Source organism: Lissotriton helveticus, chromosome 7 (genome assembly GCF_964261635.1).
Source record: "Lissotriton helveticus chromosome 7, aLisHel1.1, whole genome shotgun sequence".
Taxonomy (NCBI): Eukaryota; Metazoa; Chordata; class Amphibia; order Caudata; family Salamandridae; genus Lissotriton; species Lissotriton helveticus.
Window position 1 is genome coordinate 501641849 of NC_136068.1, and position 27452 is coordinate 501669300.

Here is a 27452-nt window from a genome sequence, read left to right on the forward strand (position 1 = left end):
TCGGTGCACACAGCCTTGGTCAGGGAAGGATCCGCCAACGATGACCTGGTCTGAGCACCCTCTGCCTCTGTGGGGCCCGAAGGCGCGCCAGGGAGAGAGAGGGACTCGAAGTAGGTCTGAAGAACCCGGGAGTAGGCCTGCATTTGGGCGCGCGTCGCTCCAACTCCTGGAAAAGGAGGGTATTGAGGAGGTGACCTCCGGGTGCCCTTAGCTGACCCCTTATGAGAGGAATGGGCGCCTGAGGCGCGCCTACGGGAGGTGGACCTCAGTGGACGCTTGTGGCTCCGCTTACCTTTTTTAGGGCACCGGTCACGGGAACAGCCTTGGGAACGAGCCACCTCTGGAGAGGGAGAGTGGCGACGAGAAGAGGCTGGGCCGGACAGCCGTGCGGCCAACAGCTTCATTGGGAGTTCCCGTAGGGACTTCGGCTTCATCTGTTGACAGTCGCCTCATTCTTTGGAATCGTGATGCACAACAAGGCACCACATGCAAATAAGGTGCGGGTCAGTGCGCCTCACAGGCTTTGAACCAGGAGGGCATTGCACAGTTCAGGTACGACACCAATGGTGCCGAGAAGGCCCAAAACTAGGCCAGGAACTGCTGGTTTCCAGGATCCACGTTGTGTCGCAGAAAAGAAGAAAAATGAAGTTGGGGTGCCAGGGCGTGGCATATATGGCTCCGCTGATGTCATGTCCATAGACGATGTCAGGGCGGAGTCATACGGCGCCGCCCCCCAGCGCGCAGAGGTGCTGCTGCACAAAATTTTCCGGATCCAGTCTGACGCCTGGGGATATTCTGAGTTAAAGAATCTGCAGCTAGACGTCTCAATCAGATTCCATGGTTCGATTATGTCAAGCAGTCCCTTTTTACATTGGGTCTACAAGAGCATTGGGAAGATCCAAGCACAATTTTACCATCAGCGGTAAGAAAACTGAAACACAAACTGGGAACATGAAGAGCTTAAACTCTCTAAACAGCAAGGACTTGTATCTCTGATTGAACATTTCTTAGAGTACAAGCCACTTGCACAGTTTGATGATATTTTTACCGGTTTACTAAAGCACTTCATATAAGGTTCAGACTGGGCACCCTTCCACTTGCCATGTTTAACACCAAATGGAATGGTGAATGTAAAATGTGTCCCGCCTGCAAGAGGAATGATGAAACAGATTATCATCTACTGTTCTTCTGTCCAATTTACCGCAAAAAGAGGATGAGTTGGATTGCCCCTCTATGCCGCTTTTAGGTGTTACACAGTATAAGGTAGCCCTGAGAATATACAGAGCAGACAAGTCCCCAGTTATTGTTTTTTCTATTGCCAAGCACCTAGAGAATGTCTGGCTAATACAGAGAAAGAAATTCTCCTCACACCACCCTAGTTATAAGCTAGCCTTGAATAGTTATTCTCCTGATCATGGGCATTTTTAGGAAAACGTTCCTTTATTCCTCTAGTGCACTGAATAGTTCTATTTTATTGCTTCTACTCTTCTCTTTTTTATGCCATTCTTATATAAGCTGTACAGCTTTAATGAATATTTATAAACAATTGGTATATAATGATGCATTTTACTTATGACCTTTTAATAGTTTTCTTTTAAAGAAATATTGGCTAGACTTTAAGCATTACCTAACACTACACTAGTCAAGAGGGCAGATAGAAATATGTTTTGTATTGTTTATTCAGTCACGTAAGGTCCACTAACAGACTAGCTTCTCTGTGGTGTACAGTTAATATTTACTTCAGGTTGTATCTTGTGTCTTGCCCTTCATACTTGTTTTTATTTCTTGACAACTGGAAATTAGTGAAAGACTAAACAATGGTAAAGGGATCCACTAAAGATCCAAATATACAGAGTATAACCTAATAATAATGAAATGTATTTTATATGTCGGTTTCTTTTCGTGTACTTTTATGGCCTTTGGATGAAATAAAGTGAACTGAACTGAAGTGAAGCTCCATTGGACATAACAGAACTGTAATTTAGCCGGGTCTGGTGGCTTAGTGAACTAATACATTCACTGTAAGGACCAGTGTTTGACCTCATGGTCACAGGTTCAAATCCTTGTGAGTCCACTCAGCCTATCATTCCTCTGAGCGTGATAAAATGAGTACCATTGAGTTAGGTAACAACAAACATCTGTTATACAGCGCCAAGATACCCTTGAGTGAAAGTACACTTTACAAATAGACATGTTATGTTATGTCCATTTGGTGGACGGGATATCAATCAAGTTTGTGACTAAGTAACCCTGTCCGCCAAACTTGCAATCAGGCCCAATATCTTGAAACCAATCTGACTAAGGGCCTAATTCTGACTTTGTGGTCCACAGGACCACCAAACTCGCTGTGGAGGTGAGGAGGCGGTCGGTGACCTCTGCACCTGTGGTCTGACTGCTGTATTACAACTAAGACGGTCGGATCACCATAGGACTGCTGCAACCGCCAGAGATCTACGAACCCTGGCGGAGGCGCTGCAGTCTGAGGACCGCAATATGATGGTGATGCTACAGCACTGCCAAGCATATTACGAGGTTCCTCACCACCACAGATTTCATGGCAGTGAGCCTGCCATGAAAACTGAGGCAATGAGGAAACTGGGCCCCCTCTTCCCTCATGGCCTGAGGATGCATGCAAGGGGGCACATGGTGTGCACCCCTGTCTGCATGCACCCTCTTTCCTGCACAGCGTGGGATGCACAGTCAATGCAGTGCAGGAACGGGCTTTGGCGTTCCCATTGCGAGCCTTTTTAATAGGCACCGCCATGTGAACGCCAAACAACCGTCCTCCAGACCACGAGAAAACTTGTATTCTGGTGGGTGGCCAGCGGTGAGGTTTGGCAGTGTGAGACCGGGCGGTGGCACGCCGCCCCACTCCCACACTGCCAGACTCATAATCAGACCCTAAGACTGTTGTTATAGCATGTAGACCCAAGAACCTTAAGTGCCACAGCCTGGCTATACAGAAATAATCTTATAGCAATAGCACATGAGTTTGCGTACTTGGGTGCTACCTTTGATTCAAAAGGAAGTTGGAAACCGGGCCTGTCAAAATGGGCATTGAGATATCAAAGGCTGTTAGGTTTTTTTTTAACCTGGCTTCCTCTATTGGTAAACAACCGCTGGCTCCTAGAGGTCTAAAAAAGAAAGTGCTTACCTGTCTTATCTTATGGCTCTTGGGTGTGGGGCTATAGAAATGCGAGAGTACTGCAGATGAGGGAAATAGGGTTTACAGACACATTTTGGGTCTACCAACTAGATGCCCTACCTTTGCCATCCATGAGGAATTAGGGCTTGCATACATGGAGTACTTGATCAAACTTGCCTGCTACTGTTATGGTGCTTAATTTGGTGTACTCCGCAGATGGCATTCAACAGGGAAATCATTGAAGACAGCCTGTCCTGCGAACTAGGGTAACGAATCACGTAGTTCTTCCATATTCAACAATCTGATAACATATTGGGCAGCTCCTCAATCTTTTCAAATCATTGGAGCCTAAACTCTAAAGACAAAGGTTGGCTAAAAGCAAACTACCTTGCTTCAAGGAGGGAAGCTGTTGACTAAGCCAAGAGCTTTAACTGTGAGCATCTCATGATCTGTATAACTGCGGTGGCTGAACCATATCTGGATATGGTAAGCAACACTTGGGATCACATCCTACTCGCTAAATTTAGATTTGGTATCATCTGATGTTACTCATGCTTTGCCTTGGGGCAGTTTGAGGGGTGTGATTGCCCCTGTGATGAGTACTCTACTCATACTTTACAGCATCTTACCTTTTTGTACATTTTATGTTGTATGTACCAAAATATTTTTAATTCTCTGACTGAGAAGATCGAGTTTCATCACATGTAAGCTGCTCTGCAATTTCTTTAGTATTTCAATTCACCTCTTTTGTGCTCCAATGTCTGTTCTTTTTTAAAGTCTACTCTCTACTATAGGAAAAAAATGCTATTTTGATCTTTCTAAAGCTATTTTTCTTTTATGAATGTTCATTTTATTAGCTTAATTTTTTTTTTTCCGGGATGCTTTTATACATTTTTATATATTTAATGTGTTTATACTTTGTCTGCTTTTATGATTGTTTAAAATGTCTTAAATAAAGCTATGATGATGACTGTTTAGTAAATAAAGGCTATATCCCGTCCCCCACTTTACAAATGCATTATATCTTATGGTACTTGTTATGTGGCGGAAGGGATATCCGTCATGATTGTGATTTATTATCACATCTGCCGAACTCTAAATCAGGCCCTAATTCATGCATATTTATAATGTATTAATAACATTTTTTAATAGGTGAATTATTTATATTTGAAACTTTTGTTTTAATAGTCAAGCCTATTGAAAATGAAAAGGAGTATAATATGTTTATGAATAAGACGAGGTCTAGCGAATCTTCTATTCATACTTCTAATGTAGTTTGTGAGTTTTCTTCAGTAGCCACTACTGTCCAGCATGTAGGTGAAATATGTCTCCATGTTTTTCAGATTTAACAGTAAACACTACAAACATGCTTTTTTTATTAAAACTTTGCACATTTAATAATTGTTGCAAACTTAATATGTGGCCAGCTCTGTTCCAGGCTAGTATTATCATTTTAGCAGCACTTACTCCACAGAAGTGTTTGATACTTTTCTGGAATATGAAAGTCTGTTTGCAAAGATACTTGAGAGCTAGGTCCATGCTTTTTAAAACATTTCCGCAATTCAAAAAGCTAAAAGAGTTAATACTTTAATTACATCTGTGTTTTTTTTTAATCTAATTTTTTAGAGTTTTATATAGCGTGAACTAGACCCCAGACATCGGGTATCAGAGCGCTTTACATGAGCACCAGTTTTGTTACAGAAGAACACATTATTTTTTGTTAGGCACGGGGAGATTAAGTGATTTGCCCAGAATCACAGGATGTTGAGCGTCGTTGCCGAGACTCAAACCCGGTTGTCCAGTTTTGAGGTTGACCGCTCTAGCCGTAAGGCTACATCCTCTCCCCTCAATGTGTTCATACGATGCTTGCATACCTTATGAGTAAATGGTGGGGAAAAATCTCATAAACATATTAACATAGGCTTCTAAACATGTGAGGATCTAAGATTTGAAGACAAGGACCTGCAAGGTATTGGCAGGCATTGGGCAGGTCATCCCACAAAACGGTCAAATGTGACTCAAAATCACAGACTGAATACAGTGGATTGGGTCCAAGACTGTTTTCTAAATCAAGTGCTTGACCTCACTGTGCTGCCAAGGAGAAACGCTATGCTCACACCATCCCTGTGATGCTTACTTTATACTGCACAAAACATGCTGTAAGGTCCTCCTTCTACAGGACTTTATCAAAACGGGTATTAGTGTCTAAAGATGGTTGCCTTAGTACAACATGGTATATAGATCCACCCTTACCTTGTAGATATGATGCTTGCCTGTAACAGAGGGAAGCTGGGTGAAAGTGCAGGCGTAGGTAGTCTCTGATGCAGGAATTGTGTACTGTAAAAGAGAATTGACAATCTGTGAATGAGCAATCAGTAAACATGCAAAAGGTTCAGCTGCAAAAAAATGCTTCTGTTAAACAAACAACACCAATCTGTAAAGCAGAGTTACACTGTGGTACTCTCCTGGAAAAGTGTGATACTATAATTGACTAAAATACAATACTTTGTGGAATTGTAAGGGACTATGATGTGCTATTCCCCTGTAATACATAGGTGAGGTAATGTACTACCCTATATTATGTAACACTATTATAGTCTACCGAAGTCCTATAAGATATTACATTGCGCTACTGCATTATTATGTGCTATAGTACAGTGCAGTACTGTACTCTCCTGCAATACATTACAGTATGATATTGTCCTGTAAAATGTTTAGTGGTGGTACTGTGCTATCCTAAAGTACAATGCACAATCATGCTATTCTCCTTCCACAAATTATACCATTAAACTCTAATCCAAACCTAGAATATTCGGGTAAAAGCAATTGTGCCAGATTTAAGAGATGCACGGATTGGCCTCGGATAGCTGTACCCATCCATCACTCAAGCAGCCACATACTAGGTGCTGCCGCACACTGCTGTCACAGAGCATGCACTACTGTGTACTCATTATCTCAGGATTTCCTGCAACTCTCTGTACAAAGAATGAGTTTTCCGGAAAATGTCCACAAAAGTTTGGAATCCTCCAGAGAGTGGAACTCAAGTTACTTTAAGGACACTTTGGGCATCAGCACTGCATATTCCCCAGACCAGAGAAGAGGAAGGCAGGGCCAACAAACGAAGTTTGGGTAAAATATTGAATACACATATTGTGAAACAAAAATCTGTCAAGAATATTGTGATGTCATAAATTCTGTCAACAGGAATACCTTAGGTAAAAATATTGTTTTAAGTGTTTTTATTATTGTAAAAAATATTGATTTATAAAATATTGTTTATAATATCATTTGTAAGTATTATGTGTATAACTTATTGTAGTAGTGTATTTGATTCTATATGTTTATTCTTTTTTATTTTTGTTTTAGTAAGACAATATAATATTATGAAATTGTTGAAATGTGTCTTTTTATTTGTATTAATGTCTAAAACTAATGGATTTAAGAATACAATTATATAATTTTTTTTGCCGCAGGATATTGGGTTTTTAGGGGATAAGGAAGTGTAGATTTTTAAGCAGCCGCGGGCCGTGGAGGGAGTTACGGTGGGGCAGGGTGGGGCAGGGAGGCGGGGAGGGGGAGGGGTGGGGTGGAGGGTGCTAAAAACAGGCATATGGATCATTGCAGGTAAGTACACAATTTAATTAATAAAACGAAATTCGTAGCGCGCACTGCATGGCAAAAAGTAATGCTGTGCGCGCTACGAATTTCGTTTTATTAATTAAATTGTGTACTTACCTGCAATGATCCATATGCCTGTTTTTAGCACCCTCCACCCCGCCCCTCCCCCTCCCCACCTCCCTGCCCCACCGTAACTCCCTCCACGGCCCGCGGCTGTTTTTAAGTACTGTATATTTTAGTTAGATATAATGGCAATTATTTTAATGATATGAAAAGTAAGTTTCTTTCAATAATTTTATTACATTAATATTTTTTATAAATAATATCTTATAGTTAATTAGAATATATATTATATTACATCTTAACGTATTTCATATTAAATATTAAAATTAATATGTACATTTCAACGTTCAATTTGCAACATTAAAATATATTACAATTACATTTAATAAAGTAAAATAATAAAGAAGTAAATAAAAAATGTGAATGTTATCATTTTTGCATAACTTTTTTATCAAAATTAAAATATTAAAAGGGTTTTTTTGTTAACAATTATGTCATTGTAAAAATATTGTTTTACATTTTTAATGCAAAAATTAGTTTTATGTTTTTTTAATTTCATGATTGTTAATTTTGGATTAGGATTATATTTTTAGTTTAAGGTTCAAAGCTTAGGAATGATAGCACATATCTTTTTTAAAATATTTATTATTAATAGTGATGAAATACTATTTTACATGTTAATATTTAATTATGAATATATGGGCATTTAGTTTTTGTTACTGTTTTTAAGTAAATTCTAGTTCATTTTATAGATCAAAAATGATGTGTGAGTATAGAGTATTAATAGCATATGTACATTTGTTTTTTATTTTTATTTTTTTATTTGTTTGAGTTTTATATAGCGCTGGCTAGACCCGGAGGTATCAGAGCGCTTTACAAAGGGTTCCACAAAGTTACAAAATTACATCAGTTACCAGTTACAACAGTTTCTATAAAAACATTTCAAGAGCATAAAGACAAGATAAATGGAGCTTAGAAGAGAGGGAGTAGGGTAAAGGGGTAGGAGGGAAATAGGGTGAAGAGATGAGGTAGAGTCTGCCCCAAGTCCGGCTGGGTAGGTGACGGCCGAGGGGGAAGTCCACAGCCCATCTCCTCCATAGCTATCAGGTAGCTCCACCAACATCAGCCGAATAGCTAGGTCTCAATGGGAAAACATTTTAAAAGCATAGGGGACGGAAATATGGAGCATAGAAGGGGAAAGGGGGTAGGGTAAAGGGATGGGAGGGAGAAAGCGAAGGCGAGACAAAGGAAGGTCTGCCCAAAGTCCAGCTGGGTAGGTGACGGCCAAGGGGGCCATCTCCTCTATAGCTATCCGGTAGCTCCACCGGGCATTGGCCAAAAAACTAGGTCTAGCGCTCAACATAATGAGACATTGTGTTACAAATTACAAAAATGATCACATTAATTACAAAGAGGATACAAATTCGATACAGGAGTTATTAGCAACCATGAAAAACAAGATCCACAGAAAAGAGAGAGGAAAAAAGAAAAAGGCCTGGGAGTCCACGGGAGGGAGTCAGCAGTGGAGAAAGATACGAGACATAAGTCCGACGTCCGTCTGGGTAGCTGATGGTCATAGCGGTGTGCCAGAGAGCCTGTCTTCCCTATAGCTGTCTGGGCAGCTCCACCAGGAATCGGTCATACATTTCGGACTACGCGTATAAAGGTTTTTATAAATGTTTTAGAATGGAATGTAAATAGTAAATGTCACCGCTTTAATATTCAAGATCTTCTCCCAATTGGGTTAATTAGAGTGGGAATAGTAAATGTCACCCTGTTAGTGTCCAACACCTTCCCCAAACTGGTTTTAATTGAAGTAGGAATAGTAAATGTCACCCCTTTAGTGTCCAACACCTTCCCCAAACTGGATTAGATTGGAGTGAGAATAGTAAATGTCACTCCTTTCGAGTCCAACACCTTCCCAAAACTCGATTAGATTGGTGTGGGAATAGTAAATGTCACCCCTTTAGTGTCCAACACCTTCCCCAAACTGTAATAGATTAGTGTGAGAATAGTAAATGTCACTCCTTGAGTGTCCAACACTTTCCCCAAACTGCATTAGATTGGTGTGGGAGCAGTAAATGTCACCCCTTAAGAGTCCAGCACCTTCCCCGAACTGGTTTAGATTGGGGTGCGAATAGTAAATATCACCCTTTAAGTGTCAAACATCTTCCCTAAATTGATTTAGTTTTGAGTGGGAATAGTAAATGTCACCCTTTTAGTGCCCAACATTTTCTTTAAAATGATTTACATTGGAGTGTGAGTACTTAATGTTATATTTTTTTCCGGATATCCTTTGTTTAAATTGTATGTGTATGTAGTAGAAACAGATTGCGCTATTTAATTAGTATTTAGAAATAGGATAATAAATAGTTAGCTGACTATTTTTAATAAATAATAACATTAATACCATATATTTATAGAATAAAATGCAACACATTTTTCTCATTTTATTTGTTTTTAATGTTTATTTAATGCATATTTTTACATTTTAATTATATTTGTCAGCTTAAAAATATTTTTTTTAAAACAGATACATTTTAATACATAGAGATTATTCTTCTTAATGGTCGACATTTTTGGAAACCTTGTATATAGAAATTCACACTGTCACTTAACTTTGGGTTCCCGTTCTCACTTGGGACACAATACACTAATGTTTTTAGATTTTCAAATTATGTTTATTTTGTTTTTGGTCTAAAAAATGTATAAAAATGTTACATGGATTCTCCTGTGTTAGTGTTTCTTTCGCCCTCCGTCATTGAGGTACCCTCTAAAATATTGCAATTTGCCTCCTTTATTACAAAGGTATCTTATCAACCCACAGGAACCATTGTTTTTCCTTATATAACTATTACCCTGGTTCCATAGTGAGTAGAGTTCCCCTGTTTTCCTTCCTGTACTTTAATGTAGGGCCTTTAACCTAGCTCCAGTGGCAAAGTGAGCAAGGGACCCATGTCTGGGCCACAATGCCACCCTGTGATACGCAAACAAATAATGGACGGAATGCTGAATAAATCACACATTCACCCCAGTCAAAAGATCTGGGTTAAATCCATCGCTCTTCTGCTCACTATGCCACCCCAGTTTACCACCCTGCACAGCGATATCTAGGTGAAAGATGTCAAATGTTCCTTAAGAGGGCCTGGTAGATAGGTAGAAAAAGACACGAAAAACGTCTTTAGTGATTTGGGGATTTCTTTATTGGACTTAATAATTGAGGTTGAAAAGCACTGCACCAAAACCTCTCTGAATTCAGAGTTGAGAATGGGGACAGCATGAGATGTTTCAGAAAAGAGAATTCTAGATGGAACCTACTAAGAGAGCCTACAATCCAGAACAAAAAAGTAATGCATTAAAAAAATCAAGCAACAAATGTATTGTGAGACTTCCTTCTCAAGCCTAAGCCTTCTTCTATATATGATATAGCTAGAACATGATATCACTTATATAAATGCTGAAGAAGAATCAAAGATGCATTGCTTCCCCTTGTACAATGCAGGGCCAGTGGAGCACGCCACTGCCAAGTGAAGCTGTTCTAAGATGTAACAGCCAGGCACAACCTCATGCACAAACACAGAGATGACCGGGACGGTAGGCAGACAAAATATTGATTTTTTAATATCGACCTACCATAATAGCGATGTTTTGATATCGAAGGGACAGAATATAGAAGGTAAGTAATATCGATTTTTTTAATATCGAAGGGACTGAATTTCGGAGGTAAGTGATATCGATTTTGGTAATATCGATGTAAGTAATATCGATATTACTAATATCGATTTTTATATGATTTTATGTATTTTAAAAAAAAATGTAATTTCAGTAAATGTTGTATTTTAGTACCGTAGCGGGTTGTGGGTTTATAGGGGAATAGGGTGGGAAGTAATTTAATTATACTAAATTAATTATTAATTTTTTAGGAATGATAAATTAATTTTAAATAAATGGTAATTAATTTTTATTAATTGGTAATTTATTTTAATTCATTGAATAATTGATAAATATGTTCTGTAGCGGGTTGTGGGTTTATAGGGAAATAGGGTGGGAAGTAATTTAATTATACTAAATTAATTAATAATCTTTTAGGAATTATAAATTAATTTTAATTAATTGGTAATTGATTTTAATTAATTGGTAATTTATTTTAATTCATTGATTAATTGATAAATATGTTCTGTAGTGGGTTGTGGGTTTATAGGGGAATAGGGTGGAAAGTAATTTAATTATAATACATTAATTATTAATTTTTTAGGAATTACAAATTAATTTTAATTAATTGGTAATTCATTTTTATTAATTGGTAATGTATTTTAATTAATTGATTAATTGATAATTATGTTCTGTAGCGGGTTGTGGGTTTATAGGGGAATAGGGTGGGAAGTAATTTAAATGTAATTAAGTAATAATTTATTTTCATTAATCGTTTTTGCTAAATATATTATTGTAATTAATTATCAATTGGTAATTCATTTTAATTAATTGATTAATTGATAATTATGTTAAGTGTATTATTTTATTATTGGCATTTGTTGTGTGTTAATAGTGTGTAGAGTAATTGATATGTAATTAATTAGGTATTACATTTATAGTTGGGTATTGATAATTAATTTTTGGGATATTAATTATTAATTGATAATTATTTTTTTAATAAATATTTATTGGTATTTGTAAAGAGTTTAGATTAATGTAATACTTTTTTAAAAATATATTTTAAAATATTAGTTTATTTATAAGTATGTTATTTTTAACTTCTACGCTATCCAACACTTTCCCTACTGTTGCACTCTCTGGAGTGGGAATAGTATTTTTTACCCCTACGCTATCCAACACTTTCCCTACTGTTGCACTCTCTCTAGTGGGAATAGTAATTTTTACCCCTACGCTATCCAACACTTTCCTTACTGTTGCACTCTCTGGAGTTGGAATAGTAATTTTTACCCCTGTGCTATCCAACACTTTCCCTACTGTTGCCCTCTCTGGAGTTGAAATAGTAATTTTTACCCCTACGCTATCCAACACTTTCCCTACTGTTGCACTCTCTGGAGTGGAAATAGTAATTTTTACCCCTACGCTATCCAACACTTTCCCTACTGGTGCACTCTCTTGAGTTGGAATAGTACTTTTTACCCCTACGCTATCCAACACTTTCCCTACTGTTGCACTCTCCAGAGTTGGAATAGTAATTTTTACCCCTATGCTATCCAACACTTTCGCTACTGTTGCACTCTTTGGAGTGAGAATAGTAATTTTTACCCCTACGCTATCCAACATTTTCCTTACTGTTGTTTTTTTGGGAGTTGGAATAGTATTTTATTCCCTCTGTTACTTAATATTTTTTGTATTGTTTTACTTAATGTAGTATATAATTAATTTAAAAAATATTAAAACTAAACTTATTTATTTTCATTTGTTTTGCATAATTATTTAATTTTTATTTATGTTATTATTTTATGTGTATAGATGAATTTGTAATAAATAATATTTTTAATTATTTATAAGTTATTACAATAAATATTACAACTGATGTTTAAGTATATATATTATATGTATATGTTTAATTATTATTTTATTACATTATGTATATTACTTATTAATTTTAAATTATATAATATATTTTGTACTTTGTTTATTATATTTTTAAGTATTTTTTAAATTAATTTTACATTTTTTTAAAATAAAAAAACTGATATTTTGAAAAAAACGATATTTTTGACATTGATATTTTTTTTCCGATATTTTTGTACTTACATTTTTGTAGATAGGATATCGATATTGTTGACTGATATTATTGCTCCGATATTTTTTTTTTCAAAACAAATTTTATTAGGTTTTGGCAGTTGACAGCATAATAGAAATAATCCACCGCTCCCCTATTAGCAGAGAGGCAGTAGGCATAGCAAAAACAGCACATTCAAATACAGCCAGCTGATATTCCCCCAGGTCCCACCCACCATTAACCCACCCGGAACCCTCCCTCCACCCCGCACGGTGTCTGTATTGTCCATCTAGAGGAGCCTAGCAATCGTAAACGCTGCATGTGAGCCACGTCACCCTAAGCCAGTACAGACGCGATCTGCGTCGGCGACCCGAGGCTCCGGGGGGTCCAGCAGAAGGCCTCTGTAGTCAGCCCATTTCTTCCAGATCTTATAATGTTTTGCAGGACACCCCCTTGCCTCAAATATCGGACGTTCTAGTCCCATGTTAAAGTCCAAACCTCGTTTCCACACCTCCAGCAGTGGGGCTCTAGTAGCCTTCCAGGCCCTAGCTATGTCCCTCTTGGCCACTATGAGGCCCAATAGGAGCAAATGCCGCTTGTACAAATTCCCCGCCACCTGTTCCATGACATGAAGAAGGCCTAACTTCGGCGAGCGGGGGAGCTCCCAGCCCAGCACCTCTTCCAGGCACTCCCACACTCCTGACCAAAATCTCCGCAGTCTCACACACTCCCACACCGTATGAAGAAAGGATCCCACAGCACTGCCGCACCTCAGACAGTCCGGGGAGGCAATCAGTCCCGCTTTCCACAGTCGTTCCCTCGTATAGTATGCCCTATGGAGGTACTTGAATTGAATGAAGCGCAGGCGCACCGCAATCGCTGCTCCCCTAGGGGCCTCCAGGGCCTCCCTCCAATCCTCTCTTCCAAACTCCCCAACTCTCCTTCCCACACCAACCGCAATTTGTCTAGGGAGGGGGAACAATGGGTGACTAGTGTCTGGTATATACTAGAGATTTGTTTTGTTTCCAATTCCCCCATGAACAATTTAGCCTCAAGAGGACTGAATTCTGGCAAAGAAGTCAAGTTCGCTAAGGTAGGGGTCAGGGCATGTCGAAGCTGCAGGTATCGAAAGAATTGGGATTGGGGCATATCATACTCATCCCGCAGAGCCTGAAACGACTTTAGGACCGGGCCCTTCATAACATGACCCAGCGCCGAGACGCCGATCGCGTCCCAGCCACCAAAGCCCCGCAGGGAAGCCAAAGCCGGCAGCCTCCCATTGTGCCACAGCGGGGTTTCCCCCGTCAGTCTGTTCCACCATCCCATACGGCGGAGCGCGTCGCGCCACACCCGGAACACCGTCTGTGTGACTGCCGGGAGTCTTTTGCGGAGTGCCACCGAGTATAATATCGTATGGAGCGTGTGCGGGTCCATAAGGTATCGCTCCAGGGCGTAAGTCGGGTCGCCGCGATCCCCATACCACCACTCATTGAGGACCAGCAGGTGTGATGCTTGATAGTATGACAGAATGTCGGAGGCTGCCAGACCCCCACAGTACGTCGAGAGGAAACATGTGCGGAGCGCCACCCTCACTGCCCCTCCCGTCCACAAGAACCGGCCCAACGCTGAATCCACCTGCCAAAACCACTGCCGCGATATCGGGTATGGATAATTTTGAAGCTGATAAAGGAGGCGAGGTAGGGCTACCATCTTAAAGATGGCCGAGCGTCCATATACATTCAGCGGCATCCTGGACCATATTTGCATGTCCGATCGTATTCTATCCCACACGGGTAGAACATTGCGGGACCACGACACTCCTGGCACGTCCGTCAAAAAGACACCTAGATATTTAAGGCCTCCCACCGCCTCCTGCAGGGCCGAAGCCCAAGGACCCAAGTCACTACTATCTCCCAGGACCCACAATTTGGACTTCTGTACGTTCAGTGTGAGGCCGGACACGTCGCCGAAGATACGCATTATGTCTAGGACTCTGGGACCGGATCTGTTCAGGTCCGTAAGAAAGAAAAGCACATCATCGGCATAAAGCGCGATTCTGTCAGTCGGTCCACCCACCCATTCCACTCCACGCAACTGTGCATCCATCCTCACCCAGGCCGCCAGTGGCACCATCGCTAATGCAAACAGGTAGGGCGAGAGGGGGCACCCCTGCCGCGTACCCCGGCCTATCAGAAAGGAACTGGACACCGCTCCCGCAACCCGCACCGCCGCTGTCAAGTCAGTATAGAGTAAGTGAATATAGGACAGAAAACGGGGGCCTAGGTTGAGGCGTAGAAGCAGCGCCCGAAGATATGGCCAGCTCAGGGAATCAAACGCTCTATCAATATCTGACAGTAATAGGGCCGCCGGGATATCAGCCGCTCGCGCCGCTTCCACCACCAACTGCGCCCTGCGAATATTATGTCGAGTCGCCCTGTGGGGCATAAAGCCGGCCTGGTCTGGATGGACCAGGTCCGATATATAGGGACAAAGGCGTTTCGCCAAGGCTTTTGCTAAAATTTTTGCTTCGAAGTTCAGCAAGGAAATTGGACGATATGACTCAGGGCGATCCGGCGGCCGCCCAGGCTTGCAAAAAACGACCACCTCCGCATGTCGCCAGTCCGCCGGAAGGCATCCGCATTCCCGAGCCGCCTCTAGTGCCTTCCTATAGCGCATCCCCAGTTGAAGATGAAACAATTTCATAAATTCGCAGGGGAAACCATTAGGCCCAGGGGCCTTTCCAGCGTTCAGTTCACCCAGAGCCTCTCCCAGTTCCTCCGCAGACAAGGGGAGGTCCAGTCGGGCTCGGCCCTCATCCGAAAGCGCCAGAGGCGGGAGATCACCCAGGAATCTGTCAATGTCCTCCGCCGCTAGAGACTCCCTGGGCGCGTACTGCGTCTCATAGTAACGAGCAAAGGTCTCAGCCAGGACCTCCGGGTCAGTGATAGGGCTTCCCGCGTCGTCTCGGAGTCCAGGCAAGGGCTGGGCTTGAAAGGTACCCTGGCACAACCTGTAGAGCATCGAGCCGGTCTTATCCCCCCATTGACAAATTCTACTCTGCATAGCCAGCCAGGTATGGCGGGCTTCATCGAACAGTAAGGAATGATACATCTGTTGGAGATAAAGCAGTTGCCCCACCGCCGCGCCACTCTCTCCCGACGTGCAGTCGGCCTCCTGACTACTAACCCGATTCGCCGCCTCCGCTATGGCCCGCCCGCGGGTCCTACGATTCGCCGCGCACCACGCTATATCCACGCCTCTGAGCACCGGCTTTAGAGCCTCCCACAAGGTCATGGCGTCCGTATCAGGGCCGTCGTTTTCGGTCAAGTAGTGCGCTATAGCCTCCCTCATGTGCGATTGGTAATCATCGCGCTGTAAGTGCCACGTAGCAAGGCGCCAACGGAACGGCTGTCTCTTTGTGCTTAAAAGTAGTGTCAATGAAACCGGGGAGTGATCCGACAGTCCCCTAGGGAGTATTGCGGTAGAACCCACCCGTCCTATCCAGGGCTGGGGGACAAAAAGGTAGTCGAGACGAGAGAAGGATTTGTGAACCGCTGACACAAACGTGTACTCACGCCCACATGCATGCTGATAACGCCAAGCATCTACCCAACCCAGCCCCCGCACCAATCTGCTCAGCTTTGTCGTAGCCTCAGGCAACTGATCACCCCCCGGCCTACAGCGATCCAGCCTCCCATTCATCACGTCATTCCAGTCACCTCCCACGATAGTTAACACATGCGGGATTTCGGCCCATACATCAAACAGCCGCTCCAACAGGGCGTCCTGCAGCGGGGGCGGCGCATAGACACTGCCAAACACCACAGGCTCCTCCCCCACCTTTCCTTTGACCAAGGCAAACCTGCCATGCGCATCCAGCCACTGCGTTTCATGCGAATAGTTCACACGACGGTGTATCAATATTGCAACTCCTCTAGAGCCCCTCGTAAACCCTGCATGGAACACCTGATCATAACCATATCTACGTAAGCTAAGGGTTTTGGTGCCCATGAGATGAGTTTCCTGGAGGAGTAGAACGTCCGCCTTCTCCTTCTTCCCCATACGCAAAACTGCTCCCCTCTTAATTCTGTCGAGCACCCCTCTTACATTCCAGCTTAAAATGCGCAATGAAGCTCGTGGGGGTTCCGCCCCCCGTCCGTCAGTCGCCATCAGGGGGCCAAAACTTCGGTTCGTCGGGCAACAGAGGCCACATACAGACTCTTACCATCCTCCAGACACACACATACACCGTGCTCACCCCAGGCCTACCCACTCCCACAACTCCCCCCCTACCCCCCAACCCCCTACCCGTCCCCCCGCCAACCCCCCCCGGACCCCAAACTATACCAACAACCCCCCCTCCAGCCCCCCACCCCATACCTCAGCAACATTGAAGTACCTGTCGCGGTGCAGGCAATCCCAGACCCCCAACGGGAGGTCGGAGATCCACAACACCAATGGATCCCTCCCAACTACCCACTAAGTGTCCAACTACCCTCTACTCAACGTGGGAACGAACTCCGGGAGAAGACCCGCTCTCTCTCGAGCGCCTCCCGACCCATGATCCACCCACGGATCACTATGTATTAAGCAGTAGTCCAGATGGCTAGTCCGATGTCCGGATCTGTCTGACCTGCACCTCTAAGCACCTTCACGGCCCCTTGAGCCGGAAACATCTATTAGGGCCAGAATATCACAGGGACTCAAGACTTCAAGGGGGAAGAATCCGTCGCCTCAGTTTCCTCCACAGTCTTCTCCTGGGAAGGCGGGCGCTTCTTGGAGCGCGCTCTCCAGTTACTCCTGCTGCGTGACCTGCGGGGCACCTTCTTGGGTTCCGATGTGGATGACGAATCCGAGCCCCTCCTCGGAGGGGTGTGCACCTTAACCCGCACCGTCTCGTCCGTCCATTCAAATACATCCTCCGGAGAGTTGAAGAATTGAGTGCGAGATTGAAACACCACCCGCAAGCGGGCCGGGTAGAGCAGGGCATACGGGATTTTCAACTCACGAAGGCGTGCTTTCGCTGCCGTGAAGGATTGTCGTTGTTGTTGGACCAGTCTGGTGTAGTCCGGGAAAATCAGGATTTTGTGGTTTTCAAACATGAGGGGGTCCTTGGCGCGGGCCTGACGTAGGATGGTGTCCCTGTCGTGATAGTTGAGCAGTTTGGCTATCACAGCCCGGGGGCGAGCCCCGGTGGGCGGCTTCGGAATCAAAGCCCGGTGGGCCCGCTCGATGATGAAGCAGCGCGAAAGGGATTCCGGTGGAAGCCACCCCTCCAGCCACTGAGTCAAGAAGGCCTCCATATTCCCCTTCTCACAGTCCTCCGGAAAGCCCACAAAGCGCAAGTTATTTCTTCTGGCCCGTCCTTCCGCGTCCTCCACTCGCATCGCCAGGCCCTTTTGGATTCCCTCCATGGCAGCTACCTTCTTCTTGAGGATCACTACGTCGTCCTCTACCTCCGTGATCCTGGTCTCGGTTTCTGTGATGCGGGCGACAGCGTTGCGCAAATCCTGTCGTAGCAGGGTAACATTCGCTCCGACCGCACCGATCTTCGCGTCCAGCATATCTCTAGATTGCGTGATGGCTGTCATTAGCGCCGCATTATCTGGTCCCGAGCTCTGCTGTCCTCCTGTGGCCCCCGCACCCCCACTCGGCCCCGCAAATTTATCCATCAGGCCCTGCTTGGAAGAGCCACCGCTGTTGTTCCCTCTAGTCAATGTTCTCGTTGGGCTCACGCCCGTTTGCCGGGGATGGCGGGGTACAGAGACAGCCCTAACCGAGCTCGTAGCGTCCAATGAGTAGCACCCCAAGCAGGCCCAGCACACTGCACCACAGGAGGTGTCCCACGCCACCGCACAACCAAGAGTCAAGCCACTTTAGGAGGGCCCCGTGGTGGAGTCAGGATATCTGAAAGTGGCTGTGCCCACCAACACTGGAGATGCCGAAGCCAGCCCCGGCCCCCTCTCGTGGCACCCGGCAAAGACGGCCGTCAGCAATCCACAGGCGCCCAAGAGTGCCGTCGTAATAGGCCAATGTCCCCCACTGCGGTCCGGCCCGACCGCCGAGTAATGCGTAATGCCCCACTGGCGCCCCTGGCACAGAGGGCTGGAGCAGGATCGATTGGAGGTGATTGGGCGGAGGGGGAGGGTTGTTGGTGCTACGATGGGGAGTAGCGAGGGACGGATGACTGCCGTCTCCCGGCGCTCCGAGGGCCACAAACCCCGCGGTCCGACTCGGCCGCCGATCGGGCCAGGCACCTCCGCAAGAGCGTCCCCTCCCCCACCAGGCCGCACACCACGCGGCTCCCCCTTACCGCACCGTAGGAGTCTGGTCACTGGTCTCGCCGCCGGCGGGTATCCGACACCGCTCACTCCACTCCAGGTGTGCTTTGCCGCGGCTCCACAGGTCGCGCGGGCGGGGCGGCTCCCCACACCCCAGCCGGTCCGGCGTCGCCTCACTTCCGGGCGGGGCGCCCACAAATCCAGGCCCCGGTGCCCGATGTAGGCCGCACCGCTGTCTCGGTTCTGCGCTGCCGGAGGCGGCAGAGATCACGCCTCCGGGGCCCCAAAATCGCCGTCGAGCCGTCTCCCCCTGCTCCCGCGGACAGCCGCTCACTTCAGGGTGGACAGAGGTCGGGGCGACGCAGGATAGTAGGAAGGATCACTGGCGGCGGGACGGAGCTCGCTCAAGCTACGTCCGCCATGCTCGCCGTCTTGGCCACGCCCCCCATTGCTCCGATATTTTTGTAGGTCGATATTTTGTCTTTCTATATTTTGTCATACATTCTACGGGGACAACCAGTGTGCCCTACTGAACATGCCCAAACTGGAACCACATATCCAGAGTGACATAAACTGATTGAAGTAATAGAGAAACAAACAGCTAAACTGATTCTTGTCTCAGTAACCGGTAGAGTCGTTAATTCGCCTTGCATGCATCCTTAAAACAAAGGGACTTAAAACCTAAGAAAATCTCTATGATAATCATATCCTCCCTAAAATCACACAGGTCCTCAATATATATCTGATAATATTTGACATAACATTTCGGGTTTTGCAGATTGGACGAGTATGCCTTGCATCTGGTCCACACATATTATGGCTTAAGGTAGGCAGCAATGATAGGATTGCTGAAACATACACAACAACTGGTAACATGTAAAATTCTCGCATTAAGCACTTGGTCCTCCTGGTTCTCATGTTTCGTGACAATTGGTGCCCTCCAAGTTACTTACCCCATTACTTGTAACGGTGAAGGTGAGTGATATACTTGGGGAAGGTGAATGCTCAGCTGGGCTCAGCAGGAAGACAGACGATGAACTTCGGTGCTTGTCATGAAATGCAATAGTGTCATCTGAGCCATAAGCTGCAATCACGTACATAGCCCCTTCCTGGGAAGATAGAAGATTGTTAGCTCTCATTCTTTGATGGAAGTCCAGATAACAAGTTATTCTAGATTATGCCATCATGACAGCCATATGCAATTGTCTCCATGGATGAAATGTTGACATTGGGTGGTGTACAAGCGCCTACCATGCAGGTTCTTGATAGTGCAGAACATCTAAAACTAACTATTCATTTGAAAGGAATGGTCTACCCTTACACCAATGGCTAGTTGGTGACATGGGCAAGTATCTCTTCTTGCAAACGGGATCACCGCAAGGTCAGTGGTAGGCTTTTATCCAACCAATTTTGGAACATCTTGAATGTGAGAGCAGAGTTTAGAATCCAGCCTCCATCAACCCCTGATCATCTGCAGTATGGTTGAATATGAGTTGCCCGGTAGAGAGGGCATGGTAATATGAGGTGTGTAGTGCTGTTACTATAAAGTATTCCCACCCCTGTAATGGGCAGTTTAAAGTTTGAGAGTAATAACACATGGGTCTCAGAACTGCGTTTACTGCATATTTTTCCCAAATGTGTTAACGATTTCCATTTCCATTGGACTTTGTGGGCAAACACACACGTTACCACTGCGTTCAATTCAGCACCTGGTAATATTTGTAATTGAGTGGGGTGGTACTACCCTGCACAAGTCATAATCACCTCCAGACAGAGCTAATGAGAGTTATTTTCAGGAAACGAAGGAAAGTTTTCTTGCAACTATGTTGGCTGTGGGGTACACAACTAAAAGACCCATTAGCCTTACGATGTATGCATCACAGAAGGCAAATGTCAGGGTACGTCTGCCTACACCAACTTGATGACAGAATAGGATGGCAAGTCTTAAAAATATTTTAAGGAACGTTTTGGGCAAATTCGTCATTTCAAAGGATGGGTCGGAGAAATCAGTTTACTTTAGGATCAGAGTGTGGTGAAGACAACATGGTCACATTCCTCCACAAAGAAATGCCTGGTACTCTAATATCACTACAGGAGCTATCCCAAAGTTAATGAGAAATATAAAATGAACCTAGGGCTGGATATGTCTGACCTAAAATGAAGTAACAATTTGCAGGATAGAGCGGATAAAAGCAAAGTACTGGTTTTTCAATACAGTGAAAGGTCAATAGTTAAACCAATGCCCTTTTGCGTGTCATGTATACCTAAGTTTACATTACGTGACTTTAAAGAGATGGCATTAGCCAAACACATTTTTACCAACTGTGTGCTGGGGACCTATGCGACACCTTCCTGCACATAAACATAATTACCTGAAATGCAGGCCCCCTTGTGATATGGCGCAAGGGTGTCGGCGTTGGCGCTAGGCAGCTATTTTTAGCGCCAGCTAAATTACCTGGGGCCTTATTTATGAAGGCCTTGCGCCGCCGGTGCGTCACTTTTTCCCATGTTAAAAGTGACGCACCGGCGGCGCAAGACCTTCATAAATAAGGCCCCTGGTATTTAGGAAAAAACTGAAAACGCATTTGTTATCCAAGGCCAGAACTGTTACCCAAGGACCCCCGCCCCCCTTTGAACTCCTCACTTAGGATGTGCTCTCCTTAGCGCTGTGATATCCTTATGGATGAATCTTTGCTCTCTATAAATAAAATAAATAAATCATTGAATGCACACATGGCTAAAACCACTCTGATTTATTATTGGTCTCTTTTAATTAGGACATTTTTTGAGTAAAAACTTGACAATTTATTCATAGATTTAAGAATATAGCTTTACAATGCACCACTGAATCACATTTTTGCAAAAAAAGCTGCCCACCTTCTCAATTTATTATAACTGTATTCGGTCTAAAAAAAAACCTAGGCCGTACAAGTACATGAAAATATATTGCACATAGCTATAATCACATTAAAAACAGTTATAAAATGAGTGCATAAAGGACTTTTAGGATTCAGCGACATATCTACCTCATATACCCACCTACTTCAAAATAGAAATATATTAATATTAAAAATATAAAAATAGTACATGTTATTTAATTCTGACATATGTCACCACTTATTTTGAATAAGTACATATATTATACATATATATATATTTTCCTATCCCCACGCAACCATTACCAGAGATGGACATATGCAATGCATTCTGGGACTGGTAGTCGCGGTACATGATGCGACCTACCAATGGACATTTGCGATTGGTATTTGGACCGAAGGGGCGGAGCAATGCAGGACAAATGAGGTGGGGCGTGGTATTTGAATCAGCCACCACCTGTAACAATTCACTCGCGGCGCTGATGAAGGCTGATTTTTAAGCCGAAATGCATTCGCTTGTAAGCGGGTGAAAAGGAAGCCTCCTATCTGTTGTTGTGGAATAAATGCTGTTTCCACAGGTTCTCCGTTGTTGGTCTCTGCACTCTCACCGTTGGAGGGGGTGTTGGAATGAATATATATATATATATATATCATGAATTTATATTTATTTTCATTTTTAACTATATTTAATAATGTAATCTAATTTAACATTATTTTCAATGGGGTTTTATTTAAATCCATACCTCCATTTTTCTATAAGACAGTGTTGAGGTACCACTAGTTGGCTATGTGTAGTGTTGAGCATATTGCAAAACTGTAAGTTATTACAATAGTGATGTTTTTGTACACAGAAAAGTACACAAATTGATGTTGCCATGACAAACTTATTTTTCATGAATCTTAAGCCTGATGAAGAATCTTTGAGTATGGCTGAGTCCAGTGGCCCAGGCGTTGACTGTCTTAGTCTATCAGAAGTATGAGCGATCCCTTCCAGTAGCCACATTGCAGCTGATATTAGGTAGTGCGTTAGCAGAAGGTGCTTCCCGGAAAAGGTCCAGAATGGATGAAAAAGTCAGAAGGCAAAAAAATTCTGAGGACATGGAAGTGCTGGACTAAAACGCTGACCAATGCTGACCAGGGCTCAAAGTCAGAGACAGCGCTGTCCTTCCAGAAGAATTCTAAGAAGGTACCAGGAGAGGACTGTAGGAGCAGGATAACCCAGAAGGAAGGATAGGATGAGATCTGGCAAAACACCAGGAGAGAATTGCCATGCATACAGGCGAGCTGGAACAAGACGACATGTCTGCATGAAGTGTTGCATGAAGGAATGAACCAAGTTCCCTCCTTTTATAGGCCAAAGGAACAGGAAGTACCTAAGAGACTGTTGTATATCTTTTTAGGACCCAAGTGTAATTTTCCCGATTCATGCCCTTATATAGGTATAAAATACTGTATCCTTATATAGGCATAGAAATCATAACCATATTAAGACATAGCTCAAGTAGTCCTAATACGGCTTGGCTACGTCCACCAGTTCCGAAAATCTACAACGATTTCTTGCAAAAACCCGCCTTCAGCAGTCAGGGACTTCCCCCTGCATGAATATTAAGTTAGCCAAGAAATCATGGGGTTTTCAGAGAGATAAGTCTCTGATGACGTTATTATGTCTAATCTTACGTCAAACTCGGCACCTTTAAGGTATAAATATGTCCACACTTGTCCAAACAAACACATGGTGGTTTGGAGCAGTTCGACTATCTACTTGCCCGACGCGCCCTGCTGCAGCAAGTGCCGAAGGAAGCCAACCCTCCAGCTGACGCACTGAGAGACGCTGTACTTTCTCCTGCCGAGAAATCCAGCTCCAGTGTTTCCAGGCTACCCTTGCGGGTTGCTGGGAAATCGAGTCCTGAGAGAGAGATACAAAACCTCCTACATTCTAAACCAAAGTACAGAGCTGATTAGACCCTAAGAGAATTCTTGGAATAGATTCTTGGCAAATAATACTAAAACTAGGCTACACCTCACTTACTTCTTCCCTTGTACTAGACCGAGGTTAGGTACAACGGGGTAGGCGTATTTTAGAAGCACCAGTTGAGTACTTTTAGTCATTATTTATCACTGTATGTATTTTATGCATTTTAGGTATCTTATGGCTTAGAAACCATATCATGCTTTTACAGTATTATTTTATAATACTCTTCGTATTATATGCTCTGTACTTTACAGCAAGCATTATGATTGCAGCAGTTCATTTCTTATGCTTGAGAAAGAAGACTGTTCAATAAATACCCTTTTATTGAAAACGCCCGTCTCTCTATTTCTCTGCACCTCTGGTGAAACGAAGCATGCACGATTGACTGAGTGAAATAACTATCTATAGTTTCCACGACTCTAGAGATATATTTCTTATTCTTGGGGAACAAAGTTGTCGTGTTTTAAGCTGTTGTCAGAAACAAATTCCTTCTTGTTTATTCGAGAAAGTTTCTAGTGACCGCTGAGCTAGCTGGCACACACACAATTAAGTTTAGTATATTCGGTAGAGACCTAGTTGACTTCAGTCCTACGTCTAAACTACAGGATACACTATTCCAATTCGCAGAGCCTATTGGGAATATAGGAACTAAACTACATGGCGCCCAACGTTTGGTAAGGCGATAATTTAACGCTAGATACAAGAGTAACTCAGTTGTGCTTTTCACACAGACCCCTTTTTCCCGTAAAATACTCCAATAGACGTCTGGAGTGGGTTAAAGGATAAAATATCCGCTTTAAAATGAGTAGGACACAAAAATCCTATGTATTAGTTTTTAGTTTGTTCAACGTTGAAGGATACAGTGTTCCAAAATATTGTGCACCTAATCTTTGTTTCCTTGAAACTTGTTCTGTAACACTTCCAGTCAACAAAAATGACGGATAGTGACAAAGAATTAGAAAGAGTTGCAGCAGCAGCTCAAGCAGTTTTGGATGACACAACTCTCCAACAAAATGATCCAGGTGCTATACTGATCCCGGCAAATATAAGGAAAACCATTACTATAAAACTTACAGAAAATGGAGTATCATCAAGAGGTGGTAAAGTAATATTTGTTATCGAGGCACATGAATATCGGCAGACAGAGGTATTCTATTCATGGATTCTCTTTCCTGCAGAACATTAAGTAACACACGAGTTCTACTTCTATAAGTTAGAGGAACCACCAGCGGAATACGTCCCTTTCGAGGACGTTGAAATTCCACTAACTTACCAAGAGCATCAGCTCTGGTTTAATGGCGCCCAACAACATCAAAATCACATTACCAGGCTTGGTCCACTAGGTAGACCAGGAGCCACATGGCCGGTACTAGCCAGCTATACACCTCATCCTGACATTGAAAGAATGACAGCTCCTGAGTTGTTAGCTCAGCTAAAACAGCTGATTAAAATACACAGGCAGTTGGTTCAATATGTCATGCAGACTTTAACAGTCCAACCAGCTGTAAGAATGCCACAGCACATCCCTTATCAAGGGAACACAAACAAAATTACACCACAGACTATACAGTCAGTCATTGGTAAATTGCCCACAAAACGAGAACAAATTCCGTTCTGGTAAACACAAAAAATTACTCAAATAGAGGCAGTATTCCCTGATAGTACACCTCATGAAAAACACAGGATTCTGACAATCTGTTTACCAATGGGGATTGCACCACACGTAGAGGATTGCGACACTTGGGGTACAGTCTTTGCTTCAATCTACACTGAAACACATGGGGGTCGATTCCGATCCGGTAAAATTCCCGTCCGTACGATTCGCGTCCGGAGCCGTTTCCGTACACTTGTACACACACCGTACGACTCGACGAGTACGATCCGGACCGGGGTATCAGGACGCGATTCGTACAGTCCACGTCAGGTAAGGGTGATTCGTACGGAAAAGTGCACATTCACATACACACTGTACGGTGCGTACCCCTCCATGATCGAAGGGGTACGCACCGTACCCCTGCGATCATAGGGGGGATCGCACCATACACCCAGCGCACATGGGGTACGCACCGTACACCCAGCATACATGGGGTACGGTGCGTAGACCCCAAGATCGCGGGGTACGGTGCGTACACCCCGTGATCGCAGGGGTACGCACCGTACCCCTGTGATCATGAAGGGTACGCACCGTACCCGGGGGGGGGGGCGTTCCATACCTGTTTCGGGGCGAACTCTGCTTTTACGGCTGTTTTCAGCTCCCGTAGAAAAAGGGTCATACGGTGCGTACCCGACACGAATCGTACTTGCCGGGTCGGAAAAAGCAGCCGTGAACCGTACAGATGTCGCGTACAGCGGGTTCCGAGGGAGATTCGTACGAGGATTTGATTAGTACGGTCCCTGTACGATTCATACAGAGTCCAGCTCCGGATACGGATCGTACTTCGTCGTACGTACGGGGGACGATGCAGGGTGCGATTCGTATGGGAAAAATGCTCCGAACGGCAATTCGGAGAGATTTTTACCAGATCGGAATCGACCCCATGGTGTCCCGTCTATGGCGGTAATACCAGACGTTCTGAGACAGATTCAAAATTAATATGGTCCAGACCCTGCCTTAAATCTGGGTTTGAAATTACTGAAAGATTTCAAACAGGTCTCGGCTATACTATTAGCCAACATAAAAGGTGAAGCAGCATCAGTGGCGATCCGCCAAAAACTAAAAGAAACAGATATTACTGAGCAACCGTATGAGCTTGCCAGAATTATTGAAAAATCCTATGAAGAACTAGGTAGAGATGGGGGCGTGGCCGAGCTGGCGGCGGAGATGGCTGCCAGCTAGTGAAACTCCAGAGTCAGGCCGGCCTACTTGTAGATCTCCCTCACACATCGCCCTCATGGAGATCCTTAAACTGGGCACAAACACAGCGGAAGCGATGCGGCACGGGACCCGCTGATCGCCGGGCGCCTGCATCACTCAGCGAGGGAGATTCGTAGTGTGGAAGACGGAGGGCGGCGGAGCGGCTCAGCCGTGTCTGGCCTCCTGGCTTACAGCGTGAAGCACCTGCCTGCCTTCTTTGGGGACGCTCCGCTGGATTGCTGAACATCAGACCTGGTGAGTCTGGCCCGTGGTGGCTGCGCCGCCCCCCCTCCACTGCTGCGCTGGTTTGCTGAGGCCGCTGGGCCGGCAGTCCTGCCCCCCCTTCCCCCGCGACCGTGACGCTCCGAACCTCAGGGGAGAGGGCCCTGCCACATTTCCATGCGGGGGGTCTGGCGCTGGCCTGGAGCCGCGGCGGCAGCGACAGGGGTGGGTTAGCGCTCATCGCCGCCCGGCTGGAAGCGGCACCTGGTCCATTTAGACGGCTCCCTCACCTACCGCAGCACGCAGCTGATTGGCGCTGGGCCTTGCATGCAGCAAACTGGTCGGCACCTTCAGTGCACTACATCAGGCCTGGGACATGCTACTGAACACTGAAGCACCGTGAAGCCACCAATATAACTCTCTGCGCACCGATGAGCGTCACCCCACTCGCTGTTGACTACCCACTTCTGGCTGCATTGGGCTCACAGTCCCAAGGGGCGACACCGCCATCTTGCCCAGCTCCTACCAGTTAATTTTGCCCCTCACAAATTGTCTGCACTGTGTCCATTCTGTTCCTGGGCGCCCTGAGACACCTTGAGCCTGGTTCCCGGCTGCTGGCCTGATATCCCGGAATGGGACGTAAAGATCCCAAGCAGAGTACCTTACCTTTTGCTAAAGTGGCCGAGCACGCAACCACTCGCA

The 27452-nt window shown here is 44.5% G+C and overlaps 1 protein-coding gene across 1 annotated transcript in view; it reads right to left on the reverse strand.

Annotated features, from left to right (window-relative positions):
* Positions 1-27452, reverse strand: part of LOC144768681 (putative DBH-like monooxygenase protein 2) — a 335111-nt gene that overhangs the window by 237096 nt on the left and 70563 nt on the right. The window contains exons 3-4 of the mRNA XM_078652511.1: positions 19780-19935; positions 5399-5482 (exon numbers count right to left, since the gene is read on the reverse strand). Coding sequence (XP_078508637.1) covers positions 5399-5482; positions 19780-19935 — 240 coding nt within the window. The remainder of the gene's footprint in view (positions 1-5398; positions 5483-19779; positions 19936-27452) is intronic.